Source organism: Aspergillus uvarum (genome assembly GCF_003184745.1).
Source record: "Aspergillus uvarum CBS 121591 unplaced genomic scaffold BO82scaffold_31, whole genome shotgun sequence".
Taxonomy (NCBI): domain Eukaryota; kingdom Fungi; phylum Ascomycota; class Eurotiomycetes; order Eurotiales; family Aspergillaceae; genus Aspergillus; species Aspergillus uvarum.
In genome coordinates, this window is record NW_020291328.1 from 333,491 (window position 1) to 349,065 (window position 15,575).

General features: G+C 52.4%; 8 protein-coding genes across 8 annotated transcripts; 3 read left to right on the forward strand and 5 right to left on the reverse strand.

The window, feature by feature from the left end:
• Positions 1 to 177: 177 nt before the first annotated feature.
• On the reverse strand, positions 178 to 1,598 carry BO82DRAFT_268656 (uncharacterized protein; the record flags this gene model as incomplete). Its single annotated transcript, XM_025630966.1, has 2 exons — positions 178 to 1,340; positions 1,394 to 1,598. Coding segments are annotated over 2 exons (1,368 nt in total), but the record flags the coding sequence as incomplete, so codon positions are not given.
• A 620-nt stretch (positions 1,599 to 2,218) lies between these two features.
• Positions 2,219 to 3,086, forward strand: BO82DRAFT_336792 (glutathione S-transferase family protein; the record flags this gene model as incomplete). The annotated part of the gene is made up of 2 exons (XM_025633366.1): positions 2,219 to 2,545; positions 2,607 to 3,086. 2 exons carry the CDS (start codon positions 2,219 to 2,221, stop codon positions 3,066 to 3,068), a joined length of 789 nt encoding a protein of 262 aa, XP_025491402.1. The 3' UTR covers positions 3,069 to 3,086.
• Positions 3,087 to 4,237: 1,151 nt separating this feature from the next.
• On the reverse strand, positions 4,238 to 5,028 carry BO82DRAFT_96437 (uncharacterized protein). The gene is made up of 3 exons (XM_025641703.1): positions 4,734 to 5,028; positions 4,538 to 4,675; positions 4,238 to 4,483 (listed from the first exon to the last, which is right to left on the reverse strand). The coding sequence occupies exons 1-3, from the start codon at positions 4,970 to 4,972 to the stop codon at positions 4,336 to 4,338; spliced, it is 525 nt and encodes a 174-aa protein (XP_025491403.1). The 5' UTR covers positions 4,973 to 5,028; the 3' UTR covers positions 4,238 to 4,335.
• A 1,130-nt stretch (positions 5,029 to 6,158) lies between these two features.
• Positions 6,159 to 6,740, reverse strand: BO82DRAFT_365370 (uncharacterized protein; the record flags this gene model as incomplete). The annotated part of the gene is made up of 1 exon (XM_025637000.1): positions 6,159 to 6,740. The coding sequence occupies one exon, from the start codon at positions 6,738 to 6,740 to the stop codon at positions 6,159 to 6,161; it is 582 nt and encodes a 193-aa protein (XP_025491404.1).
• Positions 6,741 to 8,530: 1,790 nt separating this feature from the next.
• BO82DRAFT_311543 (HHE domain protein) lies at positions 8,531 to 9,675 on the forward strand. Its single transcript, XM_025632410.1, has 2 exons — positions 8,531 to 8,923; positions 8,992 to 9,675. The coding sequence occupies exons 1-2, from the start codon at positions 8,576 to 8,578 to the stop codon at positions 9,325 to 9,327; spliced, it is 684 nt and encodes a 227-aa protein (XP_025491405.1). The 5' UTR covers positions 8,531 to 8,575; the 3' UTR covers positions 9,328 to 9,675.
• Positions 9,676 to 10,666: 991 nt separating this feature from the next.
• BO82DRAFT_402780 (uncharacterized protein) lies at positions 10,667 to 11,108 on the reverse strand (the record flags this gene model as incomplete). Its single annotated transcript, XM_025639342.1, has 3 exons — positions 10,667 to 10,801; positions 10,864 to 10,905; positions 11,025 to 11,108. The coding sequence occupies 3 exons, from the start codon at positions 11,106 to 11,108 to the stop codon at positions 10,667 to 10,669; spliced, it is 261 nt and encodes an 86-aa protein (XP_025491406.1).
• A 536-nt stretch (positions 11,109 to 11,644) lies between these two features.
• Positions 11,645 to 14,156, reverse strand: BO82DRAFT_432830 (aconitate hydratase; the record flags this gene model as incomplete). Its single annotated transcript, XM_025640820.1, has 3 exons — positions 11,645 to 13,475; positions 13,532 to 13,977; positions 14,055 to 14,156. 3 exons carry the CDS (start codon positions 14,154 to 14,156, stop codon positions 11,645 to 11,647), a joined length of 2,379 nt encoding a protein of 792 aa, XP_025491407.1.
• Positions 14,157 to 14,740: 584 nt separating this feature from the next.
• BO82DRAFT_383947 (RraA family protein) lies at positions 14,741 to 15,529 on the forward strand (the record flags this gene model as incomplete). The annotated part of the gene is made up of 2 exons (XM_025638060.1): positions 14,741 to 14,823; positions 14,903 to 15,529. Exons 1-2 carry the CDS (start codon positions 14,770 to 14,772, stop codon positions 15,527 to 15,529), a joined length of 681 nt encoding a protein of 226 aa, XP_025491408.1. The 5' UTR covers positions 14,741 to 14,769.
• Positions 15,530 to 15,575: the final 46 nt, after the last annotated feature.

The window sequence follows — 15,575 nt, forward strand, 5'->3', positions numbered from 1 at the left end:
TTTTTTTTGGGCGCGGGGGGGGGGGGGGGGGGGGGGGGGGGGGGGGGGGGGGGGGGGGGGGGGGGGGGTGAACCAGAGCAGTTCAGAAAAGGTTTCGAACGGCACTATATATTGGCCTTCATCCCTCAGATTATAGTCATTTGTTGAAGGACTTTTCATCGGATTCCGAAATAAACCCAGAGCCTCATCTTGTATAGTATCCAGATCGATCTTCAAAGCCGCAGCCAATCTAAGTGCTTCTCTGGGAAGCTCAAGAAACAAAAACATCGCTCGATGGTATGGTACAAGGCTCTGATAGCTTGCTCGTTTGACGACTGCAATGAGTTTGATTGCCTTCATCCATAAGCTCCGGGACTGCCCTGTCGGAAGTAAGGTTTGCCAGCGAAGTAGGATCCATAGCAAGTACTCGGGTGTCAGTGCTGGCATGAGTGCAGTAGCCAGTCTCCTCTCAAGTGCCTCAAGGAATTGTTCCGTGCGTGTAGAGAAGTCACCAAGCTCCATGAAAAGCAGGTTGAGGTAGATGAGACACGCCAGTCGGCAATTGTCTGTTCTAAGCCTGTCTCCCTGGATTTGGTTAGAGAAGCCGCCCTGGTGGGTCAATCCGCTAAGAGGCGTGTCAAAACCTCCCCCGCCAGTCCCATCGCTCCTAGGGCACAGAACGCAATGCATCATTGACCCGGGTTGGAAGGCACTAACCCGTCGGGGATACACTTCACATTGAGTGAGCAGTTCTGCCTCGCTTATCGGAACGGATCTCAGAATGGCAGACTTTCGCTCCGAGAACACATTTATGAAGTAGTTACAGTGCTGGATCATGCTTTCAGTGGGAATCTTGAAATCGTAATTTGCTTCCGCCATAATTTTCGTATCCGTGGAATAATAATAATATCCGTCCTGTGCATTCAACAGTGCAAAGCAATTCCACAGGATCTTACAGAAGATCAGGTCATCCTTCATAAATGCCTTGGCGCCTCCACGGGCGTCGATGATGTCGTACATTGCTCGCCAATGGAGTCGGAATGTGTTCCGATCGCCCCACATGTGCTCTGCCGCTGAGAGCAGGTATATTGCCATGATGGTTCCGTCTTGTGGAAGGGTGTGCAAATTCTTTGCCATCTCAATCTGTTGATTGACCCCCTGAAGAGCCTTGATCTTCCATGTCAGGGACGAGCATCGGTCATCTCCAAAGAGACTTTCTCTATGGCGCGCTGAATGATACAGCATTCCCTGAAAGGAGGCAGGATCAAGACGGTAGATATGGAGGAGGTCTATGGCGAGATGCCGTTGGTGGCTTTTGCTCTGCCCTGAGGAGCATACTAGGCTGGGAATTACATTCACGTCTATCCATATGTTAGTATTGTGCTTCAAGACCTGGAGATGGCAGACGCTATACAATGATCAACAAGCGAACGGACCTCCGGTGTAGACGGAACAGGCCAGCACTGAAATGGATCTAGTCCTGGAGGGATATTGCTATTACATGAAGGCTCACTGCTTGAGTCACCAGTCACTCGTTTTTCTGGAAGTGCAGGTTTCTCTAGTCTGATGCGCCACCCGTATCGACGCTTGCGGGTGGAGCCACTTGCTGGATCATCCGACAATTGGGGCATGAGCATGCTCTGTGTTTGTATGGGAGCATGCACTTGGTGACTTTGGGAGCTCAACCTGATCTCTCGGACACGCTGTGTTACTATATGTGAGCGTGCCTGTCGTCGATGGTCCTTATCTGAAGTATTAACAAAATGGATTTGCCTCTGAAACGACGGTGCGATGTCGGGAACGGGCAAAGATTCGCAGTCCCTAGCACAAGAGTGACACATAATGCTAGGTATTTGATCCCAGCTACCTTTAGGCTGTTGTTTCGGTAGCTGCAAGTAAAGGGAAAAAGTAGCAAAGTAGATTATTTTGATTCTGGAGAAGAATGAGGTTGAAGACCCACTAGTCTGTCCTTGGACTAGCGCCTTGCAATGACGTAGGCGATATTTCCCGATCGGGTAATTTTGAAATGTTGATAGGGCTCGTTGCCAAATTAGGACTAACTATAGCTTCGACGTTGTTCCAGGCCTTGTTGAGTTGTATTACCAAGCTATGGCAGCTTCTATTCAGAACAGCATATATAAAGGTGGCCGTTGACAGTGGTTATGAGCTCACTATCTGAACAACCCAGCCCATTTTCTCACCATATATTCTTCGCCCTATCTTGCATTGTCGAGTCAGAATGTCTTCGCCGGTAAACCTTGGCATCACGCTTTACACCACCCAAACTCCCAATGGAAACAAAGCCTCCATCTTACTTGAGGAACTGAACATCCCCTACCGTGTGCACAAGCACAACTTCAGCGCTCGCACCCACAAGGAACCATGGTATCTGAAGATCAACCCGAACGGCAAGATCCCCGCCATCACGGATACCTTCAGCGACGGGCAGGAGATCCACATCTGGGAGTCAGGCAGTGTCCTCAAATACCTTGTGGAACGGTATGATCCGGAGTACCGGCTTTGGTATCCGCACGGGACCCGGGAGAACTATGAGCTCTTCAGTTGGGTGAGATTGCCCCTCGCTTCCTCAATTCGAACCACCATACTAATTTTCGTCACGGCCCTAGCTCTTTTTCCAAATCGGTGGTATTGGTCCTTTCCAGGGCCAGGCCACGCATTTTCTACGACACGTCCCTGAGCGGATTCCGTATGCACTGGACCGATACCATAAAGAATCCCGCCGGCTGTATTCTGTCCTGGAGACGCAGCTTGCGCAGAAACGGCAGGGTTTTATTGTCGGGGACAAATTCACTATCGTGGATATCGCATTTTGGAGCATTGCAGCCACCGCTCCGTGGGCTGGGGTCGACTTGAGCGAATTTCCTGCCGTGCAGGAATGGTATGAACGGATCTTGCAACGTCCCAGTGTCATCAGGGGAATGAATGTGCCAGAGCCCCATGGAGTCATTGCGCTGGCAGGGGATCAGACTGGGACCAAGATCCGAGAGTTTGAGGAGTTCCATCGCCAGTGGGTGATGGATGGGATGAAGGAGGATGCGAAGACATTGGATGCAGCGAAGGAGAATTAGCAATCTGCGTCTTCTGGGGATAATTGCAGTCCTGCAGAGTTTGTTTAGATATATGAGAAGATAGCTGTGAGCTGTAGCATAAATTTGACTCTGTCACGGTTTGCTTCAAGGTTGCTTAAGATCAATCTAGTCGAAGACGACATGTTCAAGTTCCAGGCACAGTCGTAAAGCACTAGGCCCTTCTTTGACAACTGCAATGATTTAATTGCCTTTGGGAATTAATAGATATAGACAGTATCTATAGCTAAACATATTTACTGAATTCTGCTCCACCTAGAGAACTATTGAATGCTTAGAGTCATATTTACGTTTAGATACCGATTAGTATATGATTACAAGACTGCGACATAATGGATATTATATATTGTTTCATGAGTAGGTATACTTCTACTACAGGCAAGATAGGCCAGGAGCTTCATATTCTAATTAACAATGCTGAGATGTTGGGGCCTACTGCTCCAGTCACTCACCCCGCCTATGATTAAGAGCTTTGAAATTAAGAGAGACATATACGCCTACTCCTAGATGATGAAAAAGTCCTAGCCAGCATAGCAAAGGCCCAGACTTGCAGACAGAAATAGAGGGGGGACAGTGTGTCAGTACATGATGACGCAGTAGTGAGACACTTGGAAGCTATGCCGGACTGCGTCGGCCCTACCACACAGTCTTAATTGCCCACGTCGAGAAACTGGCAGTTGGCCTCAGCCCAGTTTGAGCGCATTGCAAAACATACTTGTAGCCCACGGTTACTTTCTGCTGGGTTTCATATATTCCAATTTGTTAGTTAACCTTTGATCTACTGGTCTTGAATTCTTGGATTGATGGCGGATGACCAAGAGGCACGCTTCCAGGTAAAAACCTGAAAACTAGGAAGTGATAATGACCCAGGAGCGACTGTGCGAATTTACTCCCTCGACTGGCTATGGCAGGCTGATGATATGTTTGATTCTGATAACCATCGTTCTGAGATTAATAACAACATAGCAGCATGTTCAGATTCTGCATTAACAGTGTTGTACTGGTCAGTTTGGTTCTGGTGCAAAATCATAGCCTGCTCATGGAATTCGCCAAGGCCGTAGTGCTGACGAAAGGCAACTGGTATAACTGTGAAGGACGTGGATTCTGACTACATGAGGCTATGTGTAAGGAACTAGCTAATGCCACCGACGTGGGCGTTGAGCGGCAGCCTGGTGACGACCGCCAACAATAACCGACTTTAGTCTCAGGACATACGAACAATACTGGGAGAGACTAGTCTCATGATATCTCATTCGGCGTCAATGAGCATGGAATAGAGTCTGGGGTACACATCCCGTACGAAGACCTTGCGCAGTGGAACATTCTCTTCGTCGTCCGAAATATTACCCTCGGCCTCCATTCCTTCCTGCCGCTTCTGCTCTCTGTCCTCTTGTTGACTATAATACCCCATATCAATAAGAGCTAGATGGGCGGGGTGGGATTCGTAATACCGGGGACGCCAATCGTTGGCAGCAGGTGCCGCGAGTACCGAATCCATAGCTTCTTGAGTGACGATAAGCGGGAATGCGTGGCGGACATGCCCTCCACTGTACTCGCCGTACCGTGCTCTTATAACATCACGATGTCGCCTAGCCACTGGTTAGCATAGTACCATGGCCAAGGTTCTGACAAGCACCACCCGCATACCGCCCGATTTCTTGCAGGGAGCATTTCTCAAGGACAGGGTCTTCTTGGACGTTCCATTCAAGGCGCTGTAAACTCGGCTCGCCCCCTCCAGTCTTTTCAAACCACTGGACTCTCTCGCGGGTGAACCTTCTGAACCGCTCCATGAACTGCTCCCATTGCGAGTCGTCCATATAAAAAACCCCCCAAGATTCTTCACGCATCATTTCAAGCTCGGCGCGAATAGCACGGACGGCCCCCATGATTAACGAAAACTTCAGAAGTGGGTCAGTTGTTTAGCCAGACACCGCGGGTGAACTGAAGATCAATCAATGGATTTGGAACGCGACCGTGGCCGGGGTCGGCTCTTTATAACCCAGAGCACGTGATGTCGTTTACCCTTCCCATCTCCCGCTCCCCAAGATCGGCCTTGGTTGCATGAACCATTGGTCTTCACCGCACCCTTGTTATCTAATTTTCTCGATACAAGATTCTACATGTGTGATACTCCCTTCATGTGCAAGTCCCTTGTGTCGAGATACTTTACAGAGCCGGAGATTATAAACATTCCTCTTTTGCATAGTAAGAATGTGATCCGCCACGTTTTAAGTCAGTCCTCATGAGCAAATACATATTGAGATATGATTGCGGGAAGCAGTCTCGAGCCGTCTATGTGCTCAGTGCTAGATCATGGACTCGGAATCATTCATCACGAGGCCCTGGCCATCGGGTGACTCGTGCGCAGTCTCGGCTAAGGTATGCGAAACACAAAATTCATCTGAATCCCCATAAATATGACGAAGTCAACTCAAAGCTATTCATATAAGTGAAGAATTACACAGAAGAACTAAGTGAGCAAGGTCCTACGTTCACGCGAGGCCCTTCGTACGAGCAAGGCCCTTTATGCAGCAAGGCAACCCTCACAGCTCTCACAGCCGTGGCGATTCATGCAAACGAGGCTGTTTGTGCGAGTAAGGCCCTTTGTGCGAGCGAGGCCATTTGTGTTCGGCAGGCTACCCGAGCAGCTAATCTGTAAGGTATGTTTGAATTGAAGTCTGCAGTGCAGAATCTACTGATTAGACAGCCGATAACTCGTCCCTTGATGGCCAGTCCCTCGTAGGGCTCGGCACATACGTGCTTCGCAATGCAGAGACCACAATTCAAGAAAAGAACGGTCCCCAAATCGAGGAGAAACCCATCATGATCTGTTAATGCCTGATTATCATACGTTTCTTGCTTTTCTCTGCCTTTCTCGGTTTCACTGCCTAAGTGAGACAAGTGATATATCGTTCTGTGAAGAATGTGTAATCCTTGCCAACTCTTTCCGAAACTGTCATACACAGAGCAAAATAAATAACATGGTTCTTGGTGTTGTTTATGACACTCACCTCTTGATTGGTCTTCAAACAAATGACTTAACTTCTTGAATTTACCGGCAAGGATGCAACCCTAGACCTGACGCGAAAGTACAGGCAAAGGCCCCCAAAGCCGAATGTCCCCCAGCCACTTGAACACAGCCGACCGGTCATCGGGCACGGGCTCAGCCGCAATCATGGTCTCGGGCAATCTCGGCGCCATGATGAGCAGGAGATTGTACAGGTCCGGATCCTGGTCGATGTCACCGTCGTCGAAGGGGGACGGAAACTCGCTGGACCACCGGAGATCTTCCCTTTTGTCGCGCCACCAGACGTCCAAGGGCAGAGTCAACTTCAGCCGATCCAGAACGTCGGTCAATTGTTCGTGCAGCGTTTCATGCTCTTTCTCCGCATCCTGTGGCCTCTCCTCGGTGCGGGCGATGGCCCGGACCATCAGGTGGCGGTCGGTCGGGGCGCACTTCTCGACACAGAACTCCTTGCGCCTGAAGCGGTCCTCAATCTGGCAGCGGAGGCCGATGAGCAGCTCCGGAATCGCGAGGTTGATTGGCGCGTCGTAGACCCAGAAGTCGAGATACCACCGGGGTGGATCGGGCGGTGCTTGTGTGGTGGAGGGCTGAGCCTCACCTGCAGATGACGAAGGTATTGGGTGATGCATGATTTGTACCTTTGTCTTCACTGATTGGGTCTGGTTCAGAAGCTTTCATGGTGGGTAACAGGTTGAGTACTTATAGCTAACGGGATTTGCTTGCCGATGATTGACGGAGGGAGCATTTCACGAGCTGGGATACAAATCAAAGAATACCACTTGTACATTGCGCCAGCCTTAAAGATCAAATTTTACTTTGTCCATTTAAGTGTTTTCTGTCTCCAATTGAGGCTATTGTTCCATGCCGACTTTCAGTAATACTCATCTTCGCAAGCGAGCTCTGCGGGAGTACAGCGCTTGGAGTTTAACAGTCGTTGAAGCGTGTTTGTTAGAGCAGACAATGGTTTCGAGGCAACCTCCGAACAAGCTCTTTGTTCCGCAGGTGATCCAGTGGTTGGAATGACTAGAGTATGTCTTTCCAGCAGAATACATTCCGTAACCTTATGAACGGCATCTTTTGAACATCCGATAAACGTTCGTGATCTGTGTTAACGGTGTCGACATAGGTTCCCGTACCCAATTATTCATAGGCATAACAGGCACCTAAACCAACTGAGCCTCATTACCTTCAGGTACCTTTGCTTTAAATCCATCTTACACACCCATATACATCCACGCCCATGTCTTCACGACGACCTTATGCCTCGTGGCTGACCGGCGGAGCAGTGCGGTCGCTATTCGAATTCCAATGGCCGCATCAACACAATTTTTTACTATTCCATTCAAGAATAAGACAGCGAAGCTGATGCCACCGACGTGTTTTCTACAAGATCTATCGTATGGTGGTGGAGGAATTCGATCTCAGACACTCAGCAGCGGGAGCAAGATAGGGTTGATTTGCGGGGAAGAGGATCGGCCCCACGTGCAGCTTGCTTAGGGACCCGCTAAGCTGACCTACGGAAAAGAATAGCACAGAAGAGATTTTATTCTCGTCCGCAACAGCTTGAACTATTGGTTCGCAGAGCATACGTTTAGGAAGGTGGGGTGGTGGGGAATTGACAAGCTTCCAGCGCCGCTACAGGGCGTTAAGAGCATACTTTGATTCTATCAATCAACAAGAGCATGACCTATCTGTCTGGTACTAGCTGGGGGCATATCTAGGCGGATCTTCGCCTTGGACTGATGTTCCAAGCCATAGTAGCCGACCTCAAGAAACACTGACTTTTTACTAGAGATTACATGTTACGCAACTATGCCGTTAAGAGCATTAAAAGGAAGATGTAGTTGCCCGCTCATGCGCATTTTTCAATCGTCAAATTCAGACGGTACCTTGTAAATTCGTCTATGATTAATCATTCATGGCAAATAGAGCAGAAGAGTGGCAAGATCCTATTCTTTGCTGATGGACATTCAGAAGACCAGAAACCTCTTCCGGGCTAGGTAACCATGACCGTTGATGTGCGAAACGTGATTTGGATGAATGACATATGAGCGCATACACATTGGAGCACCTATCAGCTGGTGGCGGTTGATAAATGGACGGACATACTATGGGTGTCAGACTGACGTGTGATGCCAAGTCCCTGTCCGCCCGCCCAAACAACCCAGCGATCTGCTGCATATTACACATGCATCTGCCCAACCAGAGCCCTGGGAGCCATACTCCGATCGACTGGGAAACCGTAGTCCATGCGCAGATGGACCAAGCTTCAGCTACGGCTTCTCTCCCGACCTATGAATCGTCCTATGCCTTTGCGCAATAGTGACATGTTTCTCGTATGCGGTACCGCATGGAATACGAGGCCCAGCTCTCACATTAAAAAGCCCGCATAGTCTAGCATGATTTGCCAAAACCACATTTTTTTTATCCAGTGAACAAAAGTTGGATATACCCAACAAAGACAATGCTCTCATCTCGTTTTTTCAAGCAATCCCTCCGCGGAGGTCTCTCCTCCAGAGCCACCTCCCGGATCCCTCCCACCGTTCTGCCCCGCCGCCAGTTCGCCATAACCGCCGTCCAGCGCACCCATATCTCCGAAGTCATCACCAGTGACCACCGCGACCTGGAGGACGCCTACAACCACATCAAGAGCGCCGCGAACGAAGAGGACCAGATCAAATGGCAGAACCAATTCACCTGGGCGCTGGCCCGGCACTCCCTGGGCGAGGAGCTGGTGGTGTACCCGTCCATGGAAAAGCACCTGAACAACGGCCCTGAGATGGCCGAGCACGATCGCATGGAGCATCAAGTTGTTAGTTCCCCTGAATGTCCGTTGTCATGACCCTGATCCCATACTCATGACGGCCATGCATGCAACAGGTCAAAGAACTCCTCTACAAATTCCAAGGGCTTAAGCCCACCGACCCGGAATTCATGCCGGTGCTGGAGAACCTCTGGGGCAACCTCGCACAACACATCAAGGAGGAAGAAGGGAAAGATCTGCCGCAGCTGGAAAAGACCCTCGACGACGGGGAGTCCCGGCAGATGGCGGCCTCGTTCCATCGCACCAAGCAGTTTGTGCCGACGAGGAGTCACCCCAACGCCCCGAACAAGCCGCCGTTTGAGACTGTCGCAGGCTTGATGGCGGCGCCGATGGATAAGATCAAGGATATGTTTAGGTCGTTCCCGGAGACGAAGGATCAGGCGACCAAGTAGATTTTGGGGGGGTTGGGTGAGGTGGCTGGTTCGCGGGTGTGCGGGTGGCTGGGATGCTGGATTGTTTTCGAGATTAGTGTACCGTATACTGAACACGATGTTAATGAATGACTTTACTTATTGACTTCCTAGAAATCATAATTGAGACGTATCTCAAAGGGGTCGTATCCAACAAGTCTGTCGTGTAGTGACATACGGCTACGCTCAACTCTGTGTGTAGTGGTGGCTAAGACTCTGAATGTACTCAGGGGAGATGGTAGAACTGAGGTTTGGGCCATAGGAAATCAGACGGGCTGCAGTGATCTATGGTGGGGCTAGGCGGCCTTCGCCTTTCTCAAAGGTTTATCCCATGAAGAACAATTGCACGCTTAGCATTAATCGATTGGCATTGATTCGCTTGTTGGGCGATTTCGCTACTAGTGGGCCTGGGGCCTTAAGGCAAAAACATTCAAGCTCGGGCGGCCCGCCAAACGAGCCCAAGATTCGAGTAAATCTACTCTCTTTTAGACATGGTTGGGGCATCACCAAGCAGCGTTTGAATTATAAGAGGGACATTATCTGTATATTCTGCGTAAGTCATAGAGGAACGAAGTGTGAATCTCGGAGATCTAACACTTAGGAGTTTTGCCACTGTCTGGCAGCATTTCGGAACGATCCGAATCCAGATCCAGCCCTAACGAGGCCCTAATCTTAACTTGTTGCATTCACACCCTGCAAGGGTGTCAACAGACCACACCAAAACGCATAGCAAGTGAAAGCGAAAGAAAGAGCTCAACCCATTCATGCCAACCCTTTCCACCACCCAACCCCGTAGTAAGAACGGCAGCTAAACCCCGACAACCTCCTCATGACTACACCGCGCCCCCTTCTCCATCTCCCCAACCTTACCCTCCCCTCTCTCCTCACCCTCAGAAGTACTATCCACCCCCACAAGCCCAGTGCGATACCACCTCACTCCGACAAACACCTCCCTATACCCCTTCATACTCCTCCCCCTACACTTCAGAAACGCGACCCAAACCCACCCGGTCGCAAGCGCCGTGCATCCCGCAAACAGCGCAAAGGGGCCCCAACTCCGCATCTCCCGGACCATATTCGGAAAGCCACGCGTGATCCCAAAATTCAAGCAATTCTAATACGTGAACGCGGCCGGCGGGAGAAACTCTAGCGACGCGTCGTTGATCCAGTAGCTGCCTGCGACCCCGGCCATGATGTTGATGTTGTGGAAGATGGTCATCATCCCCCACAGTTCCTGGGGGGCAACTTCCGATATGTACACCGGTCCGACAGTCATGCCTAGCCCTGATCCCAGGCCGGACAGAACACGGCCAGCCAGCAGTTAGGCGAAGGAGCCGAAGTTGGCTGCCATTAGGATGGCGCCGATAGTATACAGAATCGCAGCGAGAAGGATGACGAGCTTTCGACCGTACCGTTCACTGAAGGGACCGGAGAAAATGACACCTGCAGTTTGGCCCTATGCTGTATATTAGCTTCGATCTTCCAAAAAAGGCCCTCGGTAGAATAAAGTGAACTTACCAGGAGCATGGAAAACACAGCCCAGCCTGAGCCATTCGAAATCTGCGAGTCTGTGGAGTTTGCTCAGCCCAAATCCCGGACGAACGAGGCCAGGCTCATGGCCCCTGAGTTGTTGGAGGTGGTGAAGCCATTAAGACCACCGCAGTAAGAGGCCCAGATACGGCGAGCCAGATGTAGGGCTTCTGGGCAGCCTTGGCGACCTCTTGAAAGGCGCTCTTGTCTAACCCGCTGCCTGCTGCATCCATGGTCAAGAGGGATAAGTAGAGATCAGTGAAGTGGAGGATAGTCTGGGTAGCCGTTCATTCGGTGCTGGATGGGATATTTCCTCGGGTATTTATGATAGGAGAACTGTCATGGCCATTGACGATAACCCCATTTCAGCCAAGCGAAGTCCGGGGTTCGTGGCACGAGTTGCGGAGGTGGAGCCATCAATTCGAGGGGAGTCGAGACAGAATTGTCTACATTACCATCATAGGGTGGCTCCGAGAGTGGATGCTGGAGCATCCCGCCGTTTCAGTATTTGAATCCGGGGTAGACAGTACTAGGCAATCCCCAGTCGACGACTGCCTCTGCCTCGGGAATTTGTAGTGCCTTCCCCTCTTGCATTCTCCATACATGTCCCTTCTCACGGTCAAAAGACTAAAAAGAAGTATGAACTCATCTTGGCGATTGTACTGCGCTATTATTTACAAATAAAGATTCACTCGGATTGAAACATGGCCGTAACTCAATTCTCTGTCCTAAGTATTATTCTAGAGTACATTCCATCTAACCACCCATCTCAAGAGAGAGCAGTCGCTTTGATATGGTTCAAGGCGCTTCCAGCCCGTAGCCACGCAATCTGACCAGCATGATAGCTATGATTCAACTTGGCCTCCCACATCTGACCCTCCCGGGTTGTGACTCGCATGACCACCTGCGAGTTCGGTGCGAGCTCGCCCTCTTCGATGCCGATCAGTGAAATACGGTCACCCTCGGCAATACGATCGTACGTAGCCGGATCCTCAAAAGTTAGAGGAAGCATGCCCTGCTTCTTCAGATTGGTCTCGTGGATTCTCGCGAAGGAGCGTGCGATCACCGCGACTCCTCCCAGATACCGGGGTTCCAGAGCGGCGTGCTCCCGCGAGCTGCCTTCGCCGTAGTTGTGATCCCCCACAATACACCATCTCACTCCACGCTCCTTGAGGTCCCGCGCTACTTGCGGGACAACTTGGAACTCAGCTGTGATCGGGTGATGGGTATGACCCAGTAATTGCGGGTCGTCCGCGGGGAGGAAAGCATTGGTTGCGGTGGTGAGCATGTTGTTGCTGATGTTTTCCAAGTGGCCCCGGTACTTGTACCACGGACCGGCCGGGGAGATGTGGTCTGTCGTGCACTTGCCCTTCACTTTGATGAGCAGCTCCATCGTCTGGGCCGCGCCCTTCTGCCAGGCTGGGAAGGGTCGCAGCAGTTGCAAGCGGTCGGAGTCGGGGTGTATAGCCACTGCTTGAGCGCCCCCGTCACTCGACGGAGGCTGGAACAGGTCCTGCCCACTTTCAAACTGGGTGGGCAGTTCCTCGCCGACTGGAGGACTCAGCCGCACACTGGCCTTGTCTGAGACGATACTGTCCGTCAGCGGGTTGAAGTCCAATCGCCCGCCGTAGGCGAACGCAGTCACCAGTTCCGGGGAGGTAACGAAGGAGTGGGTCGCTGGGTTGCTATCATGACGACCAATGAAATTGCGGTTGAAGCTCGAGATCACCGAGTTCTTCTGCTTCTTCGCCACATCCTTGCGGTCCCAGGAGCCGACGCAGGGTCCGCACGAGCTGCTCAGAACCTTGGCGCCGGCATCGCGTAACTCCTGCAAGATGCCGTCGGCTTCGGCTGTCGCGCGGATTCGTTCACTGCCCGGGGAAACCATGAACGGAGTCTTGAACTTGGCAATGCCCGCTGCCCGGGCCTGAGACACTATTTGACGGGCTTTGTCCAGGTCTTCGTAGGAGCTGTTGGTGCAGCTGCCGACCATGGCGTGGCTCAGCTCCACAGGCCAATCCTGCCCGGCCACCGCATCCTTCAGCTTCGAGATCGGGTGCGCCAGGTCGGGGGTGTATGGGCCGTTAACATGGGGCTCCAGGGTGGTCAAGTCCAACTCGATGATCTGATCGTAGTAGTCGTCCGATCCCTCATCCGCCGTCAACAGCGTGGATCTCGTGTTCCCAGCCTCGATCCGCGCCACGCTGCCCGCTCGTCCAGTGGCCTTCAGGTACCGGCCCATGGCATCCGAGTAGGGGAATATGCACGAGGTGGAGCCAATCTCAGCGGACATGTTACAGATCGTCGCCATGGCGGTTGCGCCCAGCGTCTGCGTGCCAGGACCGAAGAACTCAATGACACGTCCCTTACCCCCGGAGACGCTCAACAGCCCCGCCAGCTTGCAGATGATGTCCTTCGTGGAGGTCCAGCCCTGCAGCTGTCCTGTCAGCCGCACACCCACCACCTTCGGCGCCACCAACTCCCAGGGCATCCCCGACATCGCATCCACGGCATCCGCGCCTCCAACTCCGATCCCCAGCATCCCCAACCCTCCCGCATTGGGTGTGTGTGAATCTGTTCCAATAATCAAACCACCAGGCCTACTCCGGTTAGCTCCTGTCCTTGACCCTCACTCGTCTTTTGAACTCAGACTCACACAGCATGATTCTCAAAAATAACGGTATGGATAATCCCCGAACCAGGCTTCCAGAACCCGATCCCATATTTCCTCGACGCACTGCTCAAGAAATCATACACCTCGCGATGCTCCGTCTCCGCGCGCTGCAGATCCTCCTCCGCCCCTTTCTCGGAGATGATGAGGTGGTCGCTATGCACGGTGGTGGGCACGGCTACGCGGGGCAAGCCCGCGCTGATGAACTGCAACAGCGCCATGGTGGCCGTCGCATCGTGGCACGCCACCCGGTCGGGCCGCAGCTCCAAGATGCTCTGACCGCGCTGGATCTTCTCGAGACTCCATTCGCGGTTGCCGGAGGTGATGAGGTGGCTGTAGAGGAGTTTCTCGGTCAGGGTGAGCGGCCGCTTTGAGCCTTGCTTGAGCTGCTCGAGGGTGCGGAGTTGGTGGGCGTAGTTGACGGCGGAGTGCTGTTGGGGCTTGGGGTTAGTGAGTGATCTTTCTTCCAGGTTGATACATTTTCAAAAGGGCGACGATGGTGTCTCACAGCAGAAGAAGCTGGCTGCGTTGCATAGGTTCTTGTGCGTCGGGTGTAGAGATGGCGGTGCGCGCGGTTAGCCCCGCGCAGGGAGGATGGGAGTCGCTGCATGGTGATTTCGGGTGTCACTGGTTTCCACGCATTGCTCGAGGATATGAAGAACGAAAGAAGTTGCGATTGAGTCTGCCATTTTCTCTTCCTATGAAGTTTCTCATATCACTCCGGTGCTTGTACGGTCCTCCGCAAGCTTTTTTAGAGAGGGTCTGGAGAAGCCCGGGCTCGGCGGGGTGGGTCCGGGGCGGTAGACAGACGGATTACAGCTCAATACCAACATGTTACCTTCTGAACACAGATATGTTGGACAACGAGGATCGACTTTTGACAAATTTTGAATCGATACAAACCTTATATTACCAGATCCTACCTTTTACTGGCCAGGGTGCTTTTGTTGTCGGCCTCTCCAAGCTCTATTTCGTGGTGTGTATGTAGTCCCCATATTGCATAGCGAAGGACTACCCCAGCCGTACAATACGCGTAATTACCCCACGTTTAGGGCTACATTATGCCCGGAGTAGTCCGGGAACCGCGGCTGCAGTGTATCATCGGCAAGAACCGATGCATGTATCGGATGAAGTACCTTTCTCAAATCGGTAATAATTTTACCCAATACTATCCTCTCAATATCCCCCAAACCCCTCACACTCTACACAAGTCCATCACCAAAATGGCTCTGCGCACCGAAACAATCCAAGCCCTGCGGCGCTTCGCCTCCTGCGACGTGAGTAACTTACCCATCCGCTCGCACTTTCCAGTGATAGCCCCCAAACACAACACTAACCCATAACCTCATCTCAAAGATCGGCGACGCCCTCGTCAAGCTCGGCGTCCCGAACGGGGGCTACCTTTCCGGCCTCAAGATGTTCTCCCCGGGGCTGATGTGCACGCGCACAAAAATCTTCGGCCCGGCCTACACGGTACGCATGGTCCGCGACTCAGACAAGGCCTCCCCAACGCCCCCGAAACACTTCGCCGACGCCATCCCCAAGGGCAGCGTGGTGTTCGTCTCCCAGCCGAAGGGGCTGGTCAGCGCCTGCTGGGGCGGGCTGATGAGCACGCGGGCGCAGCAACTTGGGGCCGCGGGCGTGGTGATCGACGGGCGGTTCCGTGACGTCGCCGAGCACCGCCAGCTCGGCGTGGGCTTGTTCGCCCGCGATGTGAGTATCCTGGGGTCGGCGAGTTTCACGCGCTCGTCTGAGTTGAATGTGCCGGTTACGTATGCGGAGGGGAGTGCTGGGGAGAGTGTGGTTATCCAGCCCGGGGATTATATTGTCGGGGATGCGGATGGGGTGGTGGCGGTGCCCGTCGGGAAGATCGAGAGGTGTGTGGAGTTGTGTCAGGAGCGGTTTGAGATTGATGAGGAGACGAGAAGGTGTTTGGAGCGGGGGGAGGAGATGGGGGCTACGATTAGGCGGTTGCGAAAGTGAGCCTGGGGGGTGGATGTGGTTCGGGTCTGGGTCCTAGATGGGAGCA